Consider the following 20895-nt stretch of genomic DNA (forward strand, 5'->3'; position numbering starts at 1 on the left):
CAACCCCTCCAACTACGCTCCCTTACTCCCTCCCCCTCCGCCACAATGCTTCGCTTGGCACCAAGCACTATCACTGGGCTTAATTTGTTGATACTGTAGTTCATGAGCTGTAAAGTAAACTATTATTGCTTAATGATAGGGACTACATGTCAGTGTTGTCTAATAGAGACATATGAAGGGGATTTGGTAATGCTCTCCCTTAACAGTGAGGATATTTATTTTCTTCATGTATATGTAAATACACACACAAACAAACCCTTCTTCCCATTCCCTTGTTAATTAGCAGCCCAGAACAGAAAAACTGTTCACTTGACAAATGTTTTTACAAGGTGATTTTCTTCCAGTCTAAAGCTTAATTGCACATTAGTTAAGCTTGATGTAGAATCCTGGGGCTATAGTGGGAGCGAGAATCATTTATATTGGGTCGTGCCCCCTCCCTCATGTTTGCCCCTGTCACTCTCGCATGAATTAGAATTTTGCTTTTCATGCTGCTTCTTGTTTGTCTTCGAACGACACAGCTGTGACCTGCGGAGACGAAGAAGAGGAGAAGGAAGAAGAGGCGGCTTAAGCGCATTCTGTCACATCAAAGAATGTGTTTGGGTGCGGGAGGTGCTCAGCCAAGCTTTCGACACACTTTCCCTCACTTTTAAGCGCCGGCCAGCAGACTAATGATGACTCGGAAGACTGGTGTAGCGGGGTGGTGGTGTTACAGCAGAGAGGTTGCTCTGCCGCAGAGCTGGTGTGCTCACCGTTCCTGTGGCTGCAGAAATTAAAATCAAACTCGAGCAACACAAACAGCCCTCTCTAATTGGACCTCTTAACCATTGAAGCCAAGTCAGACTTCTCTGGAAAGTAAATGGAGGTCACGACACGGGGCCCGCAACATGACTTTGACTTCACAGTTGAGAAACGACTCCAATAACTTGTAGGAGAGAGCGCCTTGGGGGAGGTAGTAAAGGTCAGCATTTTAGCATGGGGCAGGGATTTCTAAATGCCAGTTGACAAGCACAAAGACAACATGATTACAGTCCACCAGTTTATACACACTTTAAAGGCTTTTCCATTTTGCTATTGACAAATGATATATTATTAGGACACAAGCAACTTTTTTATCAAGTATTGGACCTTGGGAATGATGGTAATTTGTTTTGTTCAGCCCTCTCCTGGTGTATGTATGCTTTTCGCCTACAGTGCACAACTTAATTATACACCAGTTGTGCTGTAGTTAATGAATTTACCCTCTCCTGCCACTGTGTCCCAAGGGGGGGAAACACTGTTGACATGACACATTGTTTAAAGTGTGTGCTATGTTTGCCAGAGATCAACAAAGATTTTCTCGCCATACCCAATGGCTTTCACACGCTGCACCTAACACTGGCAGTTTTCTTTTTTAATCTAACATACCTGGTGGGGAATTTCAGTTGACAGGCATATTCAGGCAGCTTACCATGTTTGTGCTGCTGCCTGCTTAAGGGCACTAAAGGTGCCGATCACACCAACATTTAAAAATGCTAATTCTGCAGCAATAATAAATACGACTCTCCAGGTGGATTTGCTTTGGCAGATGTGGCAAAGTAAACGAGTGGAAAAAAATTCAGCTTTGTTCACCTTTGGGGAATTTTGCCATGCAACTTTGCGCCACTGACAAACAAAACGGTCCTGATAGTGCGAAACACTGAGTCCAAAAAGGCCTCTATGGGAGATTTTTGCAATATGAAATATTTCTCTGCTGGGGAAAAAAGTGTGCCCAAAGAGGAAAGTCATGACACAGTAGTAGATTTTATGATACAGCTTTTGACTAAGGAAGCTCCTGTGTCAGCGAGTTCCCGGCTGGGTAGCATGTTAGTGGTTCATTTACCAGCTATAACTACAGTAGCCATGTGAGTTGTTACAGCATCACCGAGTCCCATATTTTGCAAAGACGTAAGGATGAATTCTGCTTTCCCATTTTCTGGCTTGACACGACCTTATTACTGAACACAGCAAATGCAGGAACCGAACGTTTTGTTGCAGTGCCACAAAACCACCCTGCCATTCACTGACAAAAATGACACAAAACAGTCCGCACTGTGCGCTCGCAGGACTTTGGCGTATTCGCAGCCTCTGCAGCGGTGTTGTTTCCTCATCACACTGCTTTTCTGTTTGTAGTTGTCGTCTGAGTGGGAGGTTTTTGGTTGCTGGGCGAGCTTTGGTCATCCATATTAAGTGGCTGTTTAATGGAGCAAACGGCATCCATTCACAATTTTAAGGGGAGTGAGGGAGGCTGATGGCGATTCCTGTGTCAGACTGGGGGAACTGGAATGAAGCTCAGGGATTACTCCCTCAGACGTTTCATAGAGAAGGCAAATTGAAAAGGGAAGGAAAAAATCCTGGCAAACAATTCATGTTTGTCACCTGGTTCTCCCTCGCAGGGGCTGCATTTTCTTATCAGCCGCTTGCAGTTTTACCGCAGTTTTTTCCATTGTTTTTCACCTCAGCTCTAAAGCCTGCCACGGCTGCTCTGAGCCCTTTTTCCTAAAAGCCTGTGGTGGGGTTAAGCTAGGAACCATTAGCAGCTGGCATTCACCCCTGTGAGCTTCATGTGTTTCACCACCTGAGGAGGAACTTGTGCTGATCTTTTCCAGGGTCACACGTGGGTGGATTTTCACAGAGGATGGAGCAGGGGCTGCTGTTTATTACCTCAATATGCCCCCCTGGTATTTACTGTATTTTTGTTGTGTAATCTAGTTTTTTTGTGATAAAATCATCACCTGCAGAAATATTAGCCACAGTGTAAAGTGGTTTAAGTACAGAGGGGACAGAGCATAAAGAGAATACTGTATCGCATTTATGTGGTATTGATTGATGAATATATATATGTATGTGAATTGACTAATTATGCGGCTTCTTGCAGAGAGTTAGATAAGCTGAGTCCCGGCGTCGTGTCTGTCAGCTGATGACGTGCCAGAGTGTGCAGCTACAGATTCATTTCAGTGAGCTGGAAAAGATCAGTGTGCAATATCAGATCACGAATGTTTATGGCATCTTATCATGTTAGTTTACACACATATTACAAATTTGCAAGCTAAAAACACGTTTTCCGTGACCTTCCCGGAGTCTTCTAGTTATTGCTTTGAGGTAACCAGGCGAGCAGCACAAGCACAAGGAGAAAATGTTCTGCCAGGTAAAACGTGCCATGTTTGCAATCTGCTCTACATTTCTGAATGTGCAGGCATTTGCATGCTTGTACAGAGACAGGCTCTCCGTTTCCTCCTGTTTCCAGTTGTTATGCTAAGGTAAGCTAACGAGCGCCTGGCTGTCGCATCAATTTAAATGCGCAGACATGAGGTTGGAATCAGTCTCCTCTGCTCACTCTCAGCACAATAATCTTCCTTCAAACACCAGAATCTTTAGAGATTATGAAGTCCACGGCTGAAGAGAATTATATTTACATGCCACTTTGCAACACTAAATATGTTTTCAGCTTGTTTGTGGTTTTTACCAGCATGTAAGAAAAACGGTTTAATTTATTGTCCTACAATTGTTTTTCAAAAGCTATAGGGAGGAACTAAATCTTTATTCCTTCAGGGGGTTTTCAGTGAGTAAACATGGCATCATGTTGGATTTTGCGATACTAACGTCCACCTTAACCACCTGCAGTGCAGCGATATGCTGTGTTTACTTTTATAAATGTTTCCTTTTCATATAATCAAAGCGAGAATAATGCATTCTCAAAACACGCAATATGAAATTAGTTAGCTGTGGTTGTAGTTTAGAAAAACGCTTTGTAGGGGGCAGGGCTGTGTGTTTGCTGCCAGGTTAACACTACTTAGAAAGTTGAGTCAAAGCTCTTTTCTTCTTGTGTGTCATCTCTTACGGCAAGATTGGAACAGACTACAATTAGACCTTCATGCAAGCCGCAGCTTAGAAACGAATCATTACTTTATTGAAAGGCTTCCTTAACTACTGGTATGTGTCCTATCACTTTGCTGGCCTTAGATGATTTACTTTGGAGCTGTGAATTAAGCCAATTAGGCTTCACAGTGCACAAAAGAAGCTAGAGATGGCACGGACATATGGTGCTGCCTGGGCAATTAGTATCTGTAAACGTAGATCAGACATTATAAAGATGAGAAGAATTTAAAACAAAACAGTGTTTGGTTTTTTTGGGGTGTAACAGCTTGTGTTCTTAAAGTTAAAACCAATAGTGGTCTGACAATTGCCTTATTCTGTTTTTAAAATAAGGCAGTGAGTGGGGTGCGTCAGATATTTGCCAGCTACTTCTTCTCAGCTACAATGTGAAATGTAAATGAGAGTATGCTAGCAGTAGAGACATTCGAGAGGAGGATTTTCTCTTTGAACATGCAGCCCACTCTGTGAATTGCACTGTGACACTGAAAAAATGGGAATTTTGATTGACTGAATTTCCTCCATTCCTTTTTCTGAAGTTCACACACAACTGTAGGAATCCCGAAAATGAAAATAAATCACTCTAAACCTGGAGAGGGAGCCTTGTGAGTTTTGCAAAGAAAACAGCTTTAAAAAAATATATAATTTTAATGGTTTACCTCTCCCTCAGACCTCTCTTCCACCCTTCCCCCTTTAGGCTATTTGGGTAAAGCCTTTGGAGGAGATGATTAAAAATTAATATTTGGCTCAGGATTGACAGCAAACACCATTTGATGTGAGCCACAAAGAGACTATGGGTTTTCGGGTAGCTTTCAGGCGGTTTTACAGTTACCACAAACCCTAGGTTTTTCTTCAGTGAGAGGGTTGGGGGAGATAGGACAAGATGGACAGGCCGAGGATTTGTGTGGCGCTTGCGGTGCTCAACTCTGGTTATCTCCCTGCAGTATGCATGACAGCCTCTGCGGGACCGAAGAGAGTCCGAGCTACATGCAACAGAGAGAGGAGGCATACCAGCAACTCCGTGTCTTCAGTCTCCACCTCTGCCACTGCGGGTAGTTTCTTAGTTTGGGCCCTGATGTAGCACCTCTGATGTTCAGCAAACCGGATCCCAGTGATTCCCTTTGAAAAAGAAAAAGAAATGAAGGGATACTCAGGAATTCAGATATATGTATCATTCAGTAGCCGTCTGTGATGTGGATATCTCATATGAACTGAGGCAATCATTTTAAAATGCTCAGCTTTTTGCCGATAATCAAAGCTGTTAAAAAGTTAAAACCTAATGAGTACGAAGAGGTGTGTTTTGATCTTCTTCTTCATGTTTTTTTTTTACTTTTATGTCATGGCATAAACTGATGTCTGCTTGGCTCTTGCAACGCAGCTTTTGCTTTCAAGCTGAATGAAATAGAAAGGTAGCGGGTGTTCCACTGTGGCTCGGTAATGCTTTATAGCAGGATATATCGCACAGGAGAGCCAAGTGACATTGTTGAGAATGAAGTGTTTTCTACAGAGACTGCCCCCATTGAATTAGCCAGTCATAGGTCCCTGTCACTCTCTTAATCTGCGCAGTCAAGTGTGGAGTCACTCTCTTCAGCTCCACTGATGATCCTCCACCATGTGGACCGTGGCTCTTTTCAGTCTGACACACAGAGCCTCAATAGGCGAGAAAGATCTGTTAATTCCCTCTCGCCGCTATTGTATGTTAATCTAAGATATTCAGCCGGAATAAGTTTGAAAGACTTTCAGTAGATCAGATTGTATCCAATTTATTTTCTGCAGAGAGCTGCTCGTTCAGCACACAGTATTAGAACAGACGGCGGGATCTACATCTGCCACAGCTGCTTTAAACTCGCATCAAGTAAAAATTGTATGAGCCGTACCATGAAAATGGACTTGATTCAATCTAAATTTAATTACACTTACACGGTGATTGCTATGACATCTCCTTTGAATTGGTTAACTTGACCATGTGGGTGCTATTTCTATATTTTCAGCGGTGCTGTCACTCCGAGAGCCAGATACCAGCTGTACGAGACACGATACAAAGTGATGGCTGTCATAATCTACTGCATGTATTTTCATCTGTGTGGAAAAAGGATGGGGCAATAATAGTCTCAAGCACAAAAGCATTATGTTTATGCCGGGCTTTATTGTGATGAGTCTCTGTTTAATTTGGATCTACTGTGTTGGGGAGCTGCAGCGCTAGAAAAGAGGGCGATGTTGTGATGAGATACACTGATTACTGGGCTTGGTCAACCAGAAAATGAAGAAAGACACATTAACATAGGGCTGAGAAATGGGAAAGCAATGCCATTTTAACAGACAACATTGAAAGATCCACTTGGTGTATCCACGTGCAAGATGCTCATCTAAGTTTTATCAAGAGAATAGAGAACATGTAACAGCATGCATCATTCAGCTCATTCAAATGTCAGCTGGCATTAGTCTGGGCGATGCCTTCACATTACCTGCAAAAACGTCTGTAATTATGTGACATTTCTTACCCATGAACTATGCAACTCTCCTTTTACGAGATGGAACATGAAAATGTTAAACGGCATGACAATTATATCTCATTTAAAATATTAAATACAGCCTGCATAATACATTACACGTTATCAGTGTGGCACTATCCAAGGTGGACCTGTATGAGTCTAAAACAAAGAAACCTCTAAATTTTAAAGATTTCTTCACGTTTTGTTGTTACTGATAGTCCACCTCACAATATCCGGACATCACAGTCAATCACAGAAATCCAAGCAGGATGCTATGTTACCGTAGGCTATCCTCAACTTCATCAAAAGTTTTCCTGCAGTCATGAATTTCAAAAGTGCTCCAAAGAAATTTTCGATGGATGAGTGCTGGAGGCGAGGTTTGATGCTTCCGTTTTATTTGCTGTGAGAAGAGGAGGCAGTAGACCGTATAGCAAAAAAAAAAGACAGGTTTTTTCTTCTAAATTCCCCTCTGACCAACACATCCTCGTGGTTAAAGGCTATCTGCAAAGACGACTGGCTAACATGAAACAAAAGAAGTAAAAACGTACAAAACAGCATCTTATAAACAGAAAGGTTGGATGTGATTATGTTGCTCCGTGTTTTATTGTGTAAAGTACTCCTAAATTATTTAAATTATCTGTCAAAATGTTGACTGTGGTATGTGCCTGAAGTTTAGCCACAGAAGCTTTACAGGACTGTTGAGGCTGACTTGCTGTGTGCAGGCTGCCAAAAGATAGACGTTAGAAGACATTCAAGGACAGCAGCAGTGAGGACACGAAACTTTGAGCCAAATGGCTCGTCTAAAGCTGCCTTTTCAAGTCGAACCTGAAAAAGAGAACTAATTTTTAACAAGGGGCTTGATGTTGTCAGGTTTTTTTTTGGACATTTTATAGTTGATGAAGCAGAAATATATCACAAAAAATAAGCAGCTGCGGAACATTTTTTTTTAAGGATTACATTAGAGAAATATTACTTTTACTATCAAGTTAAGATTTTTGTATGACGACACATAGATCATTTAGCATAAATATATATCTGACACTTTTTTGACAAATTTCTCGAAAATTGGTTACAAATTCAACAAGTTATGATTGATCTGTCTTTCTCCATCGTTTTTGTTGCTTTTGCCCATTTGACTCATTTTGTGATTCAGCCTTCAGTAGTACAATAACACATGTTTTGCAGATATTTGTCCAAATAAGAACACTTCTGTCAAACTGGTCCAAATTTGCAATGAAACAGTCATGTTGTTGCCATAGCCAGCACGAATTCAAGTGAAGTCAAGGACATCCACATCAGACTTGATGGAGGGTACTGATTTCCTGGCATTATTGTTAGATATTAATATATCAGTCATTTGGACAGTGTCACCAAGATTAGGTTTTGACCGGGACGTTGATGGTTAACTGCAGAGGAATTAAAGAAAAAGTAAACACTGAGAGAAAGTGTCTGTTAAAAACACAACTTTAACATAAATATTACAGAATGGCTGCACTCGCCAGCTGCTGCTTCCAGCATCTGTGGTGATTTATGGATGCTGGCAACCTTGAACTAGGGTAGTACTATTTGAAAATAAGAAGTTAAAACATATGACTGACAACTTCTGCAGTCTGAACTTGAGCCAAGTCAGATGTGGAAATACTTGCGAAGCTGGCGGGAGTTATAGCTTAGGGTGTGCATTGCCTGATGAAGGTCAGGTGGTAAATGAGGGAAAAACGCTGCTCACCCTTGTTTCAGACGGCTCTGCTTATGGTTTCCTCTCACAGTCTAGGGATATATTGTGCTTTCTTAAAGTTTTCTGACGCTTGGAAGATTTACAGATTATTTTGTTGGCTCGGAATCATCTCAGAGTGAATTCAGTTCCCCACACAGTATCCCACGAGAATAAAATTAAGAACACAATATCCCATTTGCTTAAGCATTTAGATCTTTTGTAATACCACTGTTGAGCTCCACAGTTGACTTTTATCATTGCTGCTTCAATAGTTTGATTGAGTCCACTGTAATTACCTGAACTAATTGTGAACTAAATCGACGTAATTAGAAAATTCGCACACCTGCCCGTGCTGCTATCAAACACAGTGGTCGTAGGATTGTGCTGCAACTGGGAGTAGAACATAAGTCAGGCAAAAGGAAAAGGTTAATGTAGAAAATATGGGTCAATTTTAAGTGAAGGCCTTTTCCAGAGTCCTCAGGGTCTCAAATTTGGGCGAAGATTTATGTTTTATCTAGACAACAACCTGAAGCAGGCTTCAAGAAGAGTTTGAAAGTCCTGAAGTAGCTTAACTAGAGCTGAGGCTAGAACCGCATAGAACTAAGCATTTATGAAGAAACGTGAAAAATGGCTGCGCACCAACTCCTTCCATCCAACTTGGTTGAACTTTAAAGATTCTGCCTGCAAGAATAAGAGTGACTTTTAACAGAAAGGTGTGCCAGACTTCTAGGATTATTTCCAACGAGACTCCAGGCTGCCATTGCTGCCAAAGGTGCTTTAACAAAGAAGGATTGTAGAGGTCTCTGCAGTGCTGAACTGCTGAACTGCTTGACCTTCACATTGCTGCTGATATTTTCTGATGTATTTACAAAACCTTTTTATTCTTGTAAATCTACACCTAACAAGCAACAGGATCAATCTGAAACAACACACACACACACACACACACACACACACACACACACACACACACACACACACACACACACACACACGTGTTTCCATGAATTAAATTAAAGATTTGTTGAAATTTCTTGTTAAATGTCAGGAAACAATAAGCGTGGTTCTTTGTTCTTTACAGGCAAGGCCACATTACCTGAGCATTGTTTGAAGCCTTTGTAGTTGGAAAACTTGGGCAGCCTCACTTTTGCATCATCCATCTGCTTATCCTTTTCAGGGTCGCGGAAGTGAATGGCTGGATGGACTTTTGCATCATTATGTCAAAAATTTAGAGAATTCTTAAGGAACTCTGTCGTTGAGTTTGAAGGAAAGCAATCACACATCATGCAACTGGAGAGATAACAGAACACACCAACAGAAAGTAAACTTAACTTTAACACAATGGCTACTTAACATGCTCCAATTTTGACTCTGTTCTCACTTTATTATACCTTTGCTTTGTTGTGCAGATAAAATTGAAACACCAATTTGAAACCTTGTGCAGAAACAAATTTCTGTTTGCCTAAATGTTCTTTGGTTCAGTTGTTCACTTCGTTTTAACGTGAAAACGACCCTGGTAATTCCCTCTCAGGATGTCTCTTTCTCCATTTTTCCTTCCTCTCCTGTTAAAATGAGTCTAATGGTTCACAGTCCTGGTGGTATAATCCCCTCATTTTCCATTCATCACACAGCCCTCGGGCTTGATGGAGATTGTTTTAAAGGTGGCTTTGGTCTGTGTAATAACATGTGACATTCCCCTTTTTTGTATTAAACAAAATCAATTCTAGCATCAGTGCAAAAGCTTCCACTTAGTATAACCAATTGTAAATTTTCTCTGAGATTTTTGTCACAATGAGGTTTGAATTATTCTGCTCACTCGCTTGTTACTTAGTCTTCCATGGTGGAGCACTGAATCAAACAAATCTCCTCGGGGGATGTGCTTCACTAACAGGAAGTGGAACAAGCAACAGGCACGCATGTTTATGTATGTGGGCCACAAACACACACACACATACACCCACACGCAAACACAGAGTGGGCTCAGGGAGGGAGAGAAGGAAATAGAGAGACTGATTGCAGGGGTTAAAGTTTTCCGGTGCTGTGCTGGTTTCTGTCATATAGCCATTTTAGATTCACAAAGCCCATTGTAACAAAAACAATAACGATTCAGCGTAGGTTTTTGTTTTGGATGAGGTGTATCCTGTAACATTCAGCCTGGCAACTCAACATTTCACAGTAAATAATGGTGTGAGAGTAAGAGCATTCATTACCCAGCCAAGCAGCACACTCTCTACTCCGAGGTGCAGCATGTGTAACCTCCTGCACAGTCGAGCAGGATTTAAGAATGAAAGGTAAGTTAATGAGTTCGGCTGGAGACAAAATTGCATTTGAAAAAGGTGCGAGAAACAAATAGAGACGGGTTTCTTAATAGTGTTTGTCTCTGTACTGTGAAAAAGTTGGTGTATAGAATTAGTGGGAAGAAAGCGATTTTTTTATGGGGGTCTGAATTCTTCGCTCTGGGTTGCTGTGTGTGTGCACAAAGTCACATAACAAATCTCCTTGTGCGCTGCTGCTTTAGTATCAATTACTGATACCATAAGTGCTGTATTTTTGCAATTGTGTTTTTGATCCTCGCGTGAACACCTCAGTGAGAATGATTTCCATCACTCTGTCTGTGTGATGTTTCAAAGGTTTGTACCATCTTTTTTCCCATCCAGAGTGACAAAGGATGAAATAAGAAAAATAGGATTTCAAGAAAGGATAAATGTTGTCAATTGTCTCTTAAAAAAGGGCAGGATGTGAACATCATACAACATCCTCTGCTGACGAGAAGACATGGGTACAGCTTCAGTTTTTCATCAAAAGAAAAAAAAATAGCTTACATGGCCTTGTTTAACCTTTACTTACATTTTTGAAGTCGTGGACCTCGAGAATCTCCTCACTCCCATTTCCCATCTTAAATATTTCAACGCGGTGAACTGGGTCTATCTCCATTGTACTGTCTGTCTCCACGCCATCCACCACAGCTTTGTACTCGTGGTCATACACCTGCAACGACACAAACAACCACACGCCCCTCTGATCAATGCACGAGCGATGCTTTCGCCATTCCTTACATCATTGTTATGCGCTCAATAATATAGATCAGTGAAAACATCAAAAATGAAGCAATTTTCTGAATTTTTCAGCCGTCTTTAAAGGCTTAACAGTGCTTTACAATTTAACAATGCTGCGCTGCCAACATCTCAGAGTTTTTTCAATTATTCAAGCAGGTCTGGTGTTGTTCTCATTGACAGCTGTTTCACTGAAAGGAAAAAACAATTGACTCAATGGTGGCACCGAATGCAGGATTATGAATTGGAATTTCATTTTCGGGTGCCAAAACCAGAAAAAACACAACAGCCGCAGAATAATTGTCACAAAATGGTGAGAAGTGTGAATGAGATTGACACATATTTACAGGCTATTGAGCGCCGGTTTATAGAATATTCAACCGTTAAATAAACATATGTTTTCATATGTCACCCGCATCTGAACGGAGATCAAAATGATCCATAATTACAAAAAACCAACAGATGAATACAAAAGACCTGCAGAAAACATGTGACGCGACTACAACATCAGACTGAATAATGAGGTCGAATGACAAACCAGCTCCCATAAGAAAGGATAAGAACAGAAAAAAATATGAGTTTTAAATACTTGAAGCTGCAGTAAGCTGGCTCAGTATCAGAGGGGGTTAAAAGTCAAGGGTTGGAAGGTAACACAGCTTTTCCAAACATCCCAGTTTTATTTCGGAGGATTACATCATTTAACTTTACACACAGAAACAAAAAAAGATTTCACAGAAACCAAAAACTACCAGGGTCAAGCTTATTAGCTCCCCTGATGCTAACAGTCAGTTGTTTATCCTTTTTGCTGGATAACAACCTTTAGTCATTTGTTGTACCTTTCAACATGTCTAACACATCTCTGAACTTCCTTCAATTTTGATGGTCCTCTGGCACGGACGTTGGATGCTCAATCCAGTCAGTAACATTCATTTTGAACTTCTGGATGTCGTCCTTCACTAGGAGTGACGTATATTTGGCCCATTGTCGTCACAGAAGACAAAGCGACGACCCAGACCCAGTTTTGCTACTGGATGCTTGAGGTTTCCTTTCAAAGTCTTCACGTATCCTTCTCTCTTTGTGATTCCTTCCAACTTCATGAGATTCCCAGTTCCAGACCCAGCCCACAGCATAATACCACCACCACCGTGTTTCACTATAGGGTTATACACACAAAAATGAGCTCAAGTTTCATGTCATCTAACCAAAGGACACGATTACAGAATGCATAATTTTAACAGACAGACACTATCTCTACTTTCAAGATTAGGCTTCAAACTTTCCTTTTTGCTAAAGCATATAGTTAGGGCTGGACCAGGTGACCCTGAATCCTCCCTTAGTTATGCTGCAATAGGTGTAGGCTGCTGGGGATTCCCATGATGCATTGAGTTTTTCCTTTCCAGTCACCTTTCTCACTCACTATGTGTTAACAGACCTCTCTGCACTGAATCATATCTGTTATTAATCTCTGTCTCTCTTCCACAGCATGTCTTTATCCTGTCTTCCTTCTCTCACCCCAACCAATCACAGCAGATGGCCCCGCCCCTCCCTGAGCCTGGTTCTGCCGGAGGTTTCTTCCTGTTAAAAGGGAGTTTTTCCTTCCCACTGTCGCCAAAGTGCTTGCTCATAGGGGGTCATATGATTGTTGGGTTTTCCTCTGTATCTATGAAGCGCCTTGAGGCGACTTTTGTTGTGATTTGGCGCTATATAAATAAAATTGAATTGAATTGAATTGAATTAATTCATATTGTACTTCAGTCTTCTGCACAAGTGAAGGTTTTCTCGGTCTGCAACCTCACAGTCCATTCCTGTGCAGCGTTCTAGCAATTGTCTTCTTTGAGTCTAAGATTCCCAACTTAGACAAGTCATTCACTAATGTCTTGGAAGTTAATTTGGGGTCTTTAGACACATCTCTCACTAGCTGTTTTCCAGAATCTTTAAAATCTTTTGCTGCCTACTTCTGCCAGGCTTATCCTGTACTGTGTGGCCCTCTTTGAATTTCTTGATGATAGTTCTCACTTCAGTTCTTGACACTTGGAAACTCGGCAATAACTGTATATCCATCTCTTCTTCATGAGCATCAACAATTCTTTTTCTCAAGTCCAAAATGGCTTGTTGAAGTTTTTATACTTTTATAGTTTAAATTGATCGCTAACCATCGGTTTTAACTTGGTTTTACACACTTTGAGCATTGCAACATTAAAGCACATCATTACACAGCAGTGTTTTTTTTTTTTGCTGTGGCTCAATAAAAGGATCAGTTTTTCAGAGGGCTAATAATACTGACCCTGGTAATTTATGATTTTTTATGAAAACAATCTGTTATTGTGTGCAAAGAGAAAAACTTTTTAATTTAAAAGTGCGATAAAATTTAAATTGTTGTTGTTATGGATGCCAGACATCAAAAGAGAATGACTTGACTCCTTAAAGCTGATAGGAAGACAACACCCATCCACCCATCCATCCATCCATCCATCCATCCATCCATCCATCCATCCATCATGAGCTTATCCCACTTGCCATTGGGTTAGAGGTGAGGCTAACATACTGATACTGCTGCCTTCATTCTATAGGACGACAACAGTAACTCAAATAACCACGACCAAAGTATGCAGAAGAGCATCTCTGAACACATGTCAAACCTTGAAGCAGATTACCTACAGCAGCAAAAGACCACACCAGGTGTCATTGTTGTCAGCTAAAAAATGGAAACAGAGGCTGCAATTTACACAGGCTCACCAAAACTGTACAACAAATGACTGGAACTACGTTGCCTGGTCTGCTGAGGTGACATTTAACATTTGGCTCTATTCTCTGTCTATCAGTGGGTCAGGCTGGCAGTGTAAGGATTTGGCGGATATTTTCTTGGCACCACAGCCTACCTGGAGTTGTTGCTGGCCATGTCCTTCTCTTTACGATCACACTGTACCTATCATAAGAAGTGTGCTTGCAGCAGAATAACACGCCATGCCTCAAAGCCAAAAATAAAATCAAACTGCTCTCTTGAAGGTGACAATGACTTCACTGTACTTAAATGAGCTCCACAGTCCAAAAATCCCAATCCAATGGAGCACCTTTGTGATGATCTTTGTATCATGGGTGTGCAGCAGACGGCAGCAGTGCTACCAAGGTGTATCTAATAAACTGGCCGTGTATGTGAGAGAGAGAGAAGGGGGGTGTTGGGTGGAGTAAAATGTGCTGTTTTGGCTGCCCGCTGTGCCTGAAAAAGAGGTCGATTAAAGTCAACCAAAATAGCAGGAAATGTGCAGCAACCAAAAAAACCGAACTAAAAGTGCCGAATGAAAACCGCAAGGCCAAAGAGAACTGCTTAAATGACTCCTTTTACATTACGCAGTCCCTGATAAGCCATTGTTAATATAAAAATATCCACTGTAGCAGAAAGCTATCACAGCTTCCCAGTTAGCTTCATTTGTTATCAGTTTTAAAACAGTGGCTGCAATATTTTCCAGATATCTTGAAAAATAAACAAAAACAATATCTAACTGATTCAAAATGACAGCTTCTTAAACTTCAGTGGTAGCATGCACTCGAGCAATTAAAGATGTTTATGTTGACAAGCTGTAAGGTTAAATAAAAAAATGTATCGACAGAAGTAAGCACGATAAAGAGATTTAAAATCTCCCTTACAGTTAGGACTCTCGCTTCATTGTTGCCTTAAAGCGCCGTTGTTTATCACAACTGCTTGCTTATATACTGTTCTTGGACACGCATGGATAGCTCTTAAAATTCCCTGTCTGAAAAATGATTCATGCCCACCAGCTGAAAATATGCTATTAATATTTATGCGAGGGTTGTGTTATGATGAGAAATATATTGCTGAGTTCATCTTCATCTGTCTCAGTGGCAAATCAGAGCCTCGCCAATGAGACGCATGATTAATGAATACACTCAGATGGGAGTCCATCAGGATTTATATCCCCCATCAGAACCATCTGAGTGTCCTCTAACGCTCTAACAAAATTAGCTTTCACTTTAAGCTCTTTCACATGTTCATTTTTTAACATGTTTTCCATCTGCTTACTTATACACAGCTTCCAGGATATTCAAATATGCTGCGTTACATGTAGGCACGACTTTTCTTTTTTGGAGGAAGAACAGAGCAATAAGAATCAAATGGGATATAATTCTTAATAGATGGATCACTGTTAGACTGGCATAGCCTATAAATCACCATTAATATGGGTCACAGTAGCCTTGGCGCTAAAGAGAAGTAGAACTTCTAATTGTCAGGAGAAGCCAAATTAAGATGGGCTTGAGATTTAAGTGTCAATTGAGCAGTTATGGATAAAATTGGGGCTATTAAACAGTCTGAAAGTCCATGTGGTGAATTAAAGTTCTATTTGAGCATTTCTTTTATATTAACATAAAGGTGGAATGGGGGAATAGATTCTCGAGGCTTATTGATTTATACTAAAACAGTGAATTACATTTTCAGCAGGCTATCTCTTTTGATGAAAATCCAGCAGTGAGAATCTCCCCACCGCACCAGGTTGAAATAGATAATAATGTATTACAACAGTTTGACTTCGGCTGGCTCAATAGCCAAAGCTGCTGCTGTGCACAATAATTGGCATTCTGAAAATAGAAATGAATTGCCCCTGTATGGCCTTCTTTGATACTTATAGATGCTCCAGTACATTGGGAAACTTGTAGTGTGATACATGGTGCAATAAGGGGAAAACTGTGGAGCACAACATAATATTTCACCTCAGCGTACCAACGGTGATCTTTATAATTAGTGCTTCAGATCACTCTCATTATTTTAGTTGCAAAAAATAAAAATAAAAAAGCAAAAGTGCATTAAAGAAAACTTGTTCCTCATAATTTCTTGCTTCAATTCTGGACTAATATGAATTCATAGAAACTATCACTTAGCAACTCTCATAGAAAAAAAAAAGAAGGCTGTGAAAGTTAATTAGCTTTTCATGTCAAACTGAACAGCCAGATAAAATGCCAGCACATAGGAAAAGCTCCAATTTATGCTACACTCTCTGTGCAGGGACAGTGAAAGGCTACTGTGTGACTATTTTGGTCTCAAAGACATTTAATGCACTTGAAACACTTCGACAATTATACTAGTGTGACATTAAAGCTGCAGTGGGAAAGATTTTTATTCAAAAGTACGCAAGGCACGTAGTTCGACTGAAAAAAAAAGAGGCTAAGATGTCTTACTACATGAGCTAGAGACACTTGTCAAAGTTGACCATTTTTAGCAAACAGTTATATTGTTACAATTAGTTGAAATGGCTCTGCTCTGAAGGAAATATCACAGAAAATGAGCAACAACAAAGATGTACAATAAATGAAAAGGAGCAAAAATATAAGAAGAACATCGAGGACGTGCACGAGGAGAGAAACAGCGAGACTTGCCGTCTCATAGCGCTTGTGCTGTACACCTGCATGAAAATGATACATTATTATAGATACATTGTTACTGCTTTCTGTGAGTGAGACAGCGATTCTGACGCATGAACGATCCAACTTAGGCACATCAGCTAATGCAAACGCCACTGCAGCGATCTGCCTGAACAACGCTACGTTCCACTTTGCTTCATCCACATCGCATAAGCGTTCTCAGCTCAGTGCTGTCTGAGCTAACTCCATCTGACATGGTGTGGAAAACAACAATGAACCTTGGTTATTTTGTTTAACTGTTGGTTGCTTGAGATTAACCTTAAACTGAACACTATTTAACATTTCAGCCTGATGGGACAGCACAAGTTTTAAAGTTAGAACGTTGTTAACTTCATTTAATTTCATAAAGAAAATTGCTGGTCTAAGAACACCCAGCAGACACAAGACAACATTAGCATTCAATATTGAATTTAAAATTGTTGACTGTTTAGCTCCTCAACAGTACAGTATGCTAGGAGGCTAATTATCACAGGCTTCAATGTTAAAAAGCTCAATTTATATAAAAAACAAACAAAACATATTTATAGCCTTCTAAAAATAGAGTTTTGGCTCTAAAGCTCAAACCCCATTTAGACAACTGTATGTCAGTTTAAAATGCATATATTCCAACTGTTAAATCATTATTGGAGCTTTAACTTGGGGATATAGTTTGCTTAATATGAAGGGACGATGTCAACACAAATGACTAGCCATCACCTCAACAAATATGAGGCACTGAACTGTGCCTTGTTTCTGGTGTTGGTCCCTTTCAGTGCATATTAGTGAAATTATCTGACAAACAATATGCCCTGCAGAGGAATTAACTGTTTTAATGGACTGGCCAAAAAGTCTATGTATTCTGCCAAGACTGCATGCAAGGGGCGATGGTTATTGTTTGGCACCGGAAAGTTTCAAAGGATATTTAAGAAACAGGTCTTGAGGCTGGAGTATGTGCACAAAAAAGGTGGCATTTATTAAGAAAAATCTTAATGAAACAAAAGGCCCCTGGGGAATTCAACCAAACAAACTGAAATTACAATAAAACAAAACAAAACACAGCCTCGGAGCAAGCTGCCACCTCCTCTCTCTGCTGCTATTCGATCCTTTACTAATGCCTTTCCAGCCGCACCTGCATGAACCCCATCACTTCCACCTGTAACGGAAAGACATGATCAAAAGATGGCTATATTTATAATATATATAACTCTATACATCCATATATTCACAGAATGCCAGTGACTAAAAGAAACCTCTTCCATGGTCTCCGTTACTGCGCCTCAATTAACTACTCAGACCTCAATCATGCAAAGCTGTCTTCACTGCCTCTGATTAACAGCTGATTCCCAGAAAAACACAGGTGAAGAGTAAAAACAATCATCAAAAAATTGAACTCAGTCTAATTAACAGACTGATTCACCTACCAAAATAAACAACAGAAACTCATCATGTAATCAATAACCCCAACCCCTGCTGATAATGTTTGGGAACTGGGTATTGTCAACAGGAGAAAGGAACACTGCTTTCATAAGGAACTCTAACTACAAGGTATTGGTTTCCTTACACTTTTCTAATCAAGCTAAATAATTACACAGCAGTCCACCCTTTCTTTCACATATGCTAAATTTGGCTAAACAGCAACAACAGCAGCAACAACAACAACAAAAAACAAGATATCAGTGGACAAAAATTAGTTTTTGAAAGCTCTTCTTTGGATTTGGATTGATATTAGATCGAGCTCTAACAATAAACTTTATCAAAAAGGAAAGTTTTAAACCTAATCTTAAAAGTAGAGATGGTGTCTGTCTCCTGAATCCAAACTGGGGGCTCGTTCCACAGGAGAGGGGCCTGAAAGCTAAAGTCTCTGCCTCTCATTCTACTTTTAACCATCCGTGGAACCACAAGTAAGCCTGCAGTTTGAGAGTGAACTGGTCTATTGGGGTGACAAGACTATGAGGTCTTTAAAATAAGGTAGGCCCTGATTATTCAGGATCTGATATTGAGTGGAAGGATTGAGTGGTATGTTTTTTCTATCCAGGAATACTGCAGTGGCAGTGTGTTAGGAATCCAACTGAAAAATGAAGTCAGTGCCACTCGTCGTGCTCGTAATTCCATCAATTCTGACAAGATCCCCAACACGACTGGCTGAAAGCGACCTCACACCATGACAGAGCATCGACCATGTGTTTCTGCTCCCCTGACCTTAATTCCATTATGGATATCACTCATTGATTTGATTCCTTATCGATTCTCTTATGGGTTCTCACTGACTTTGCTTTGAGAGCCACCACCATCTCTAAGCAGCACAAAGAAAGAAAAATTAATTGCATTCTGTTTGGTCAAACGTTTGTGCATGTTGGAGGTATTTCCCCTCTTTGTCCTGATCAGTGTTTCAGTCTTACTCTAAAAAGTAATTATTGCACAGGTTACACAGAACACTTTTCTTAAAAGTAATGTTGTTGCTTAATTTCTCCCAGAAAAAAGTTATTTGTTATACTATTCATTACAATATTTTTATGTTAATGACCTGAAATGCATTGTTCTATAATTACCATTAAACATAAACCTGAAGCTACAGCCCCTGACACCAGCACAAATCCCTATCCTGATGAGGACACACATGTGATCTTTCTATTAGTATTACACAAAGCCTCTCTTAGCACAAAACCAGCACAAAGTGACTTCAAAGTGATCGCTACAATGATTCTACTGTAGAAACATGAACAGGTAGGAGCGGAAGCTGCGGCCTGACTGCTCATCCTTTTGTTAGCTGTTGAAGTTCAGGGTCTGTCTGACTGTTGGGCTGGGGCTCAGCTTTAACCTCACTCTGGGTTCTTGGGTAGTTTAGCGTTAGCATACTGTTTGGATTTGGATTCATCACTCCATAAAACGTATAGCCACTGATTTTCAGTCCAGTTCTACCAATTTGGCCTTTCCAACCTGTTTCCAGTGAGACCTTATCTGATGAGGCTTCAGCAAACCGTTGCTGGATCAACTAAAGAGCCAGATGCATCTCTCAGGTCACGTGGCAGGATTTTGCTGATGAACATGACTTTCACATAGTATTGATGGGCTTTTATGCCTTCCACTGTTTCTGTTTTCCTTCACTTTTTCAGTTTTCACAAAAAATTTTAAGGACACACTGGACACCATGCTGAGTTTTGAGCTAAAAGCTGTTTGAAAATCACCTTGTTGGTACAAAAATACTGTAATACGTATCTATTGCCTGTAAAGCTGTTATTTTTTGGCATTTTTCATTGATTCAACTAAGAAATTGGAACAAATTATATGTTTTTGCAGCAAGCTGTTAGCAAGTGTCTAAAGATAAAATTTAAAATTGGTTGTCTGTTACATGCAGATACAACACTGGTTCGTCCCTTGAGTTAGGTGCCATTTTTATGCTTGAATGATTCATAGGTCAGTGTGAACAGTGGCTTAACAAACAAACAAACAAAACAAAAAACATACCTCTGGAAATGGTCAGGTAGAAGGACTAAACAGAATATGTGAAAGAAAAAACCCCAAAGAAAAACTTGAAAAAGACCCGGGAACAATTGCTCATGAAAAAATGCAAGAAAGTCTGTCTCCCTGGAAACAAAATATATAAAGAAATGAGGGGTGGTGCAAGACTTTTGCACAGCAGCGTCTGTGTCTATGTGTATGTGGCTGTGTATTTACATCTATCCCCAGAAAGTATATTTCTCCTTACCCTGTTATGTTATGACCACTATTTAAAAAAATCTGTCTTTCTTAATGAAGCAGTTTTTTTTCTTTGAAACACACAGAGCTCTCTGAAATCCTATTTCATGAGATCTGGGATTTGACATTTTCAAATATAAAAGAGTTTCCTGTCATCATGTGAAGTTTCCTTCTGTGGCTGTAAGCAACAACCTCTAATCTGAAGTTCAGTCTCAAATCCCTGTTGTCTCACCAGCGTTACAACTTCTAAGAGAACACTAAAGTGCAAAAACAACTCGCAGAGTTACTTTATAAGAGCGCGGAGCAGAGACAACAATACGATGACGTCTTTGGATGTTATTTTTCAAAACTGAGACGTGCATTTGAACCCTTAAAGGTTACACGGCAAACAACCCAATGGTACTATAGTGAAATACACATTGATTGCAAAAGGAGTATTACTGCAAACCAAACCTTGTTATTTATCTGAAAAACAGCCCTCCACTATGCATGACATCCCTCCAAACCAGCTGGTCTTTTCTCACTTCACAAGATGCCTTACACTCTTGTACAGTAAGCGATAAAGAATTCAGATCTCCACAGCAAGAAAAACATTCAAGCTCAGGAGCATGAGGCGATCTGTGAGGAAGCCTGCACAGAC

At 40.3% G+C, this 20895-nt stretch overlaps 1 protein-coding gene across 1 annotated transcript in view; it reads right to left on the bottom strand.

Moving 5' to 3' along the window:
* Positions 1 to 20895, bottom strand: part of tnmd (tenomodulin) — a 65695-nt gene that overhangs the window by 11322 nt on the left and 33478 nt on the right. Inside the window, exons 3-4 of the mRNA XM_085244661.1 lie at positions 10942 to 11082; positions 4900 to 5007 (exon numbers count right to left, since the gene is read on the bottom strand). Of these exons, the coding sequence (XP_085100787.1) occupies positions 4900 to 5007; positions 10942 to 11082 (249 nt within the window). The remainder of the gene's footprint in view (positions 1 to 4899; positions 5008 to 10941; positions 11083 to 20895) is intronic.

The sequence above is a fragment of the Mchenga conophoros genome, linkage group LG2 (genome assembly GCF_057382185.1).
Source record: "Mchenga conophoros isolate Kocher_MC1m ecotype Shallow Benthic linkage group LG2, M_conophoros_male_GT1.1, whole genome shotgun sequence".
NCBI classification, from domain to species: Eukaryota; Metazoa; Chordata; class Actinopteri; order Cichliformes; family Cichlidae; genus Mchenga; species Mchenga conophoros.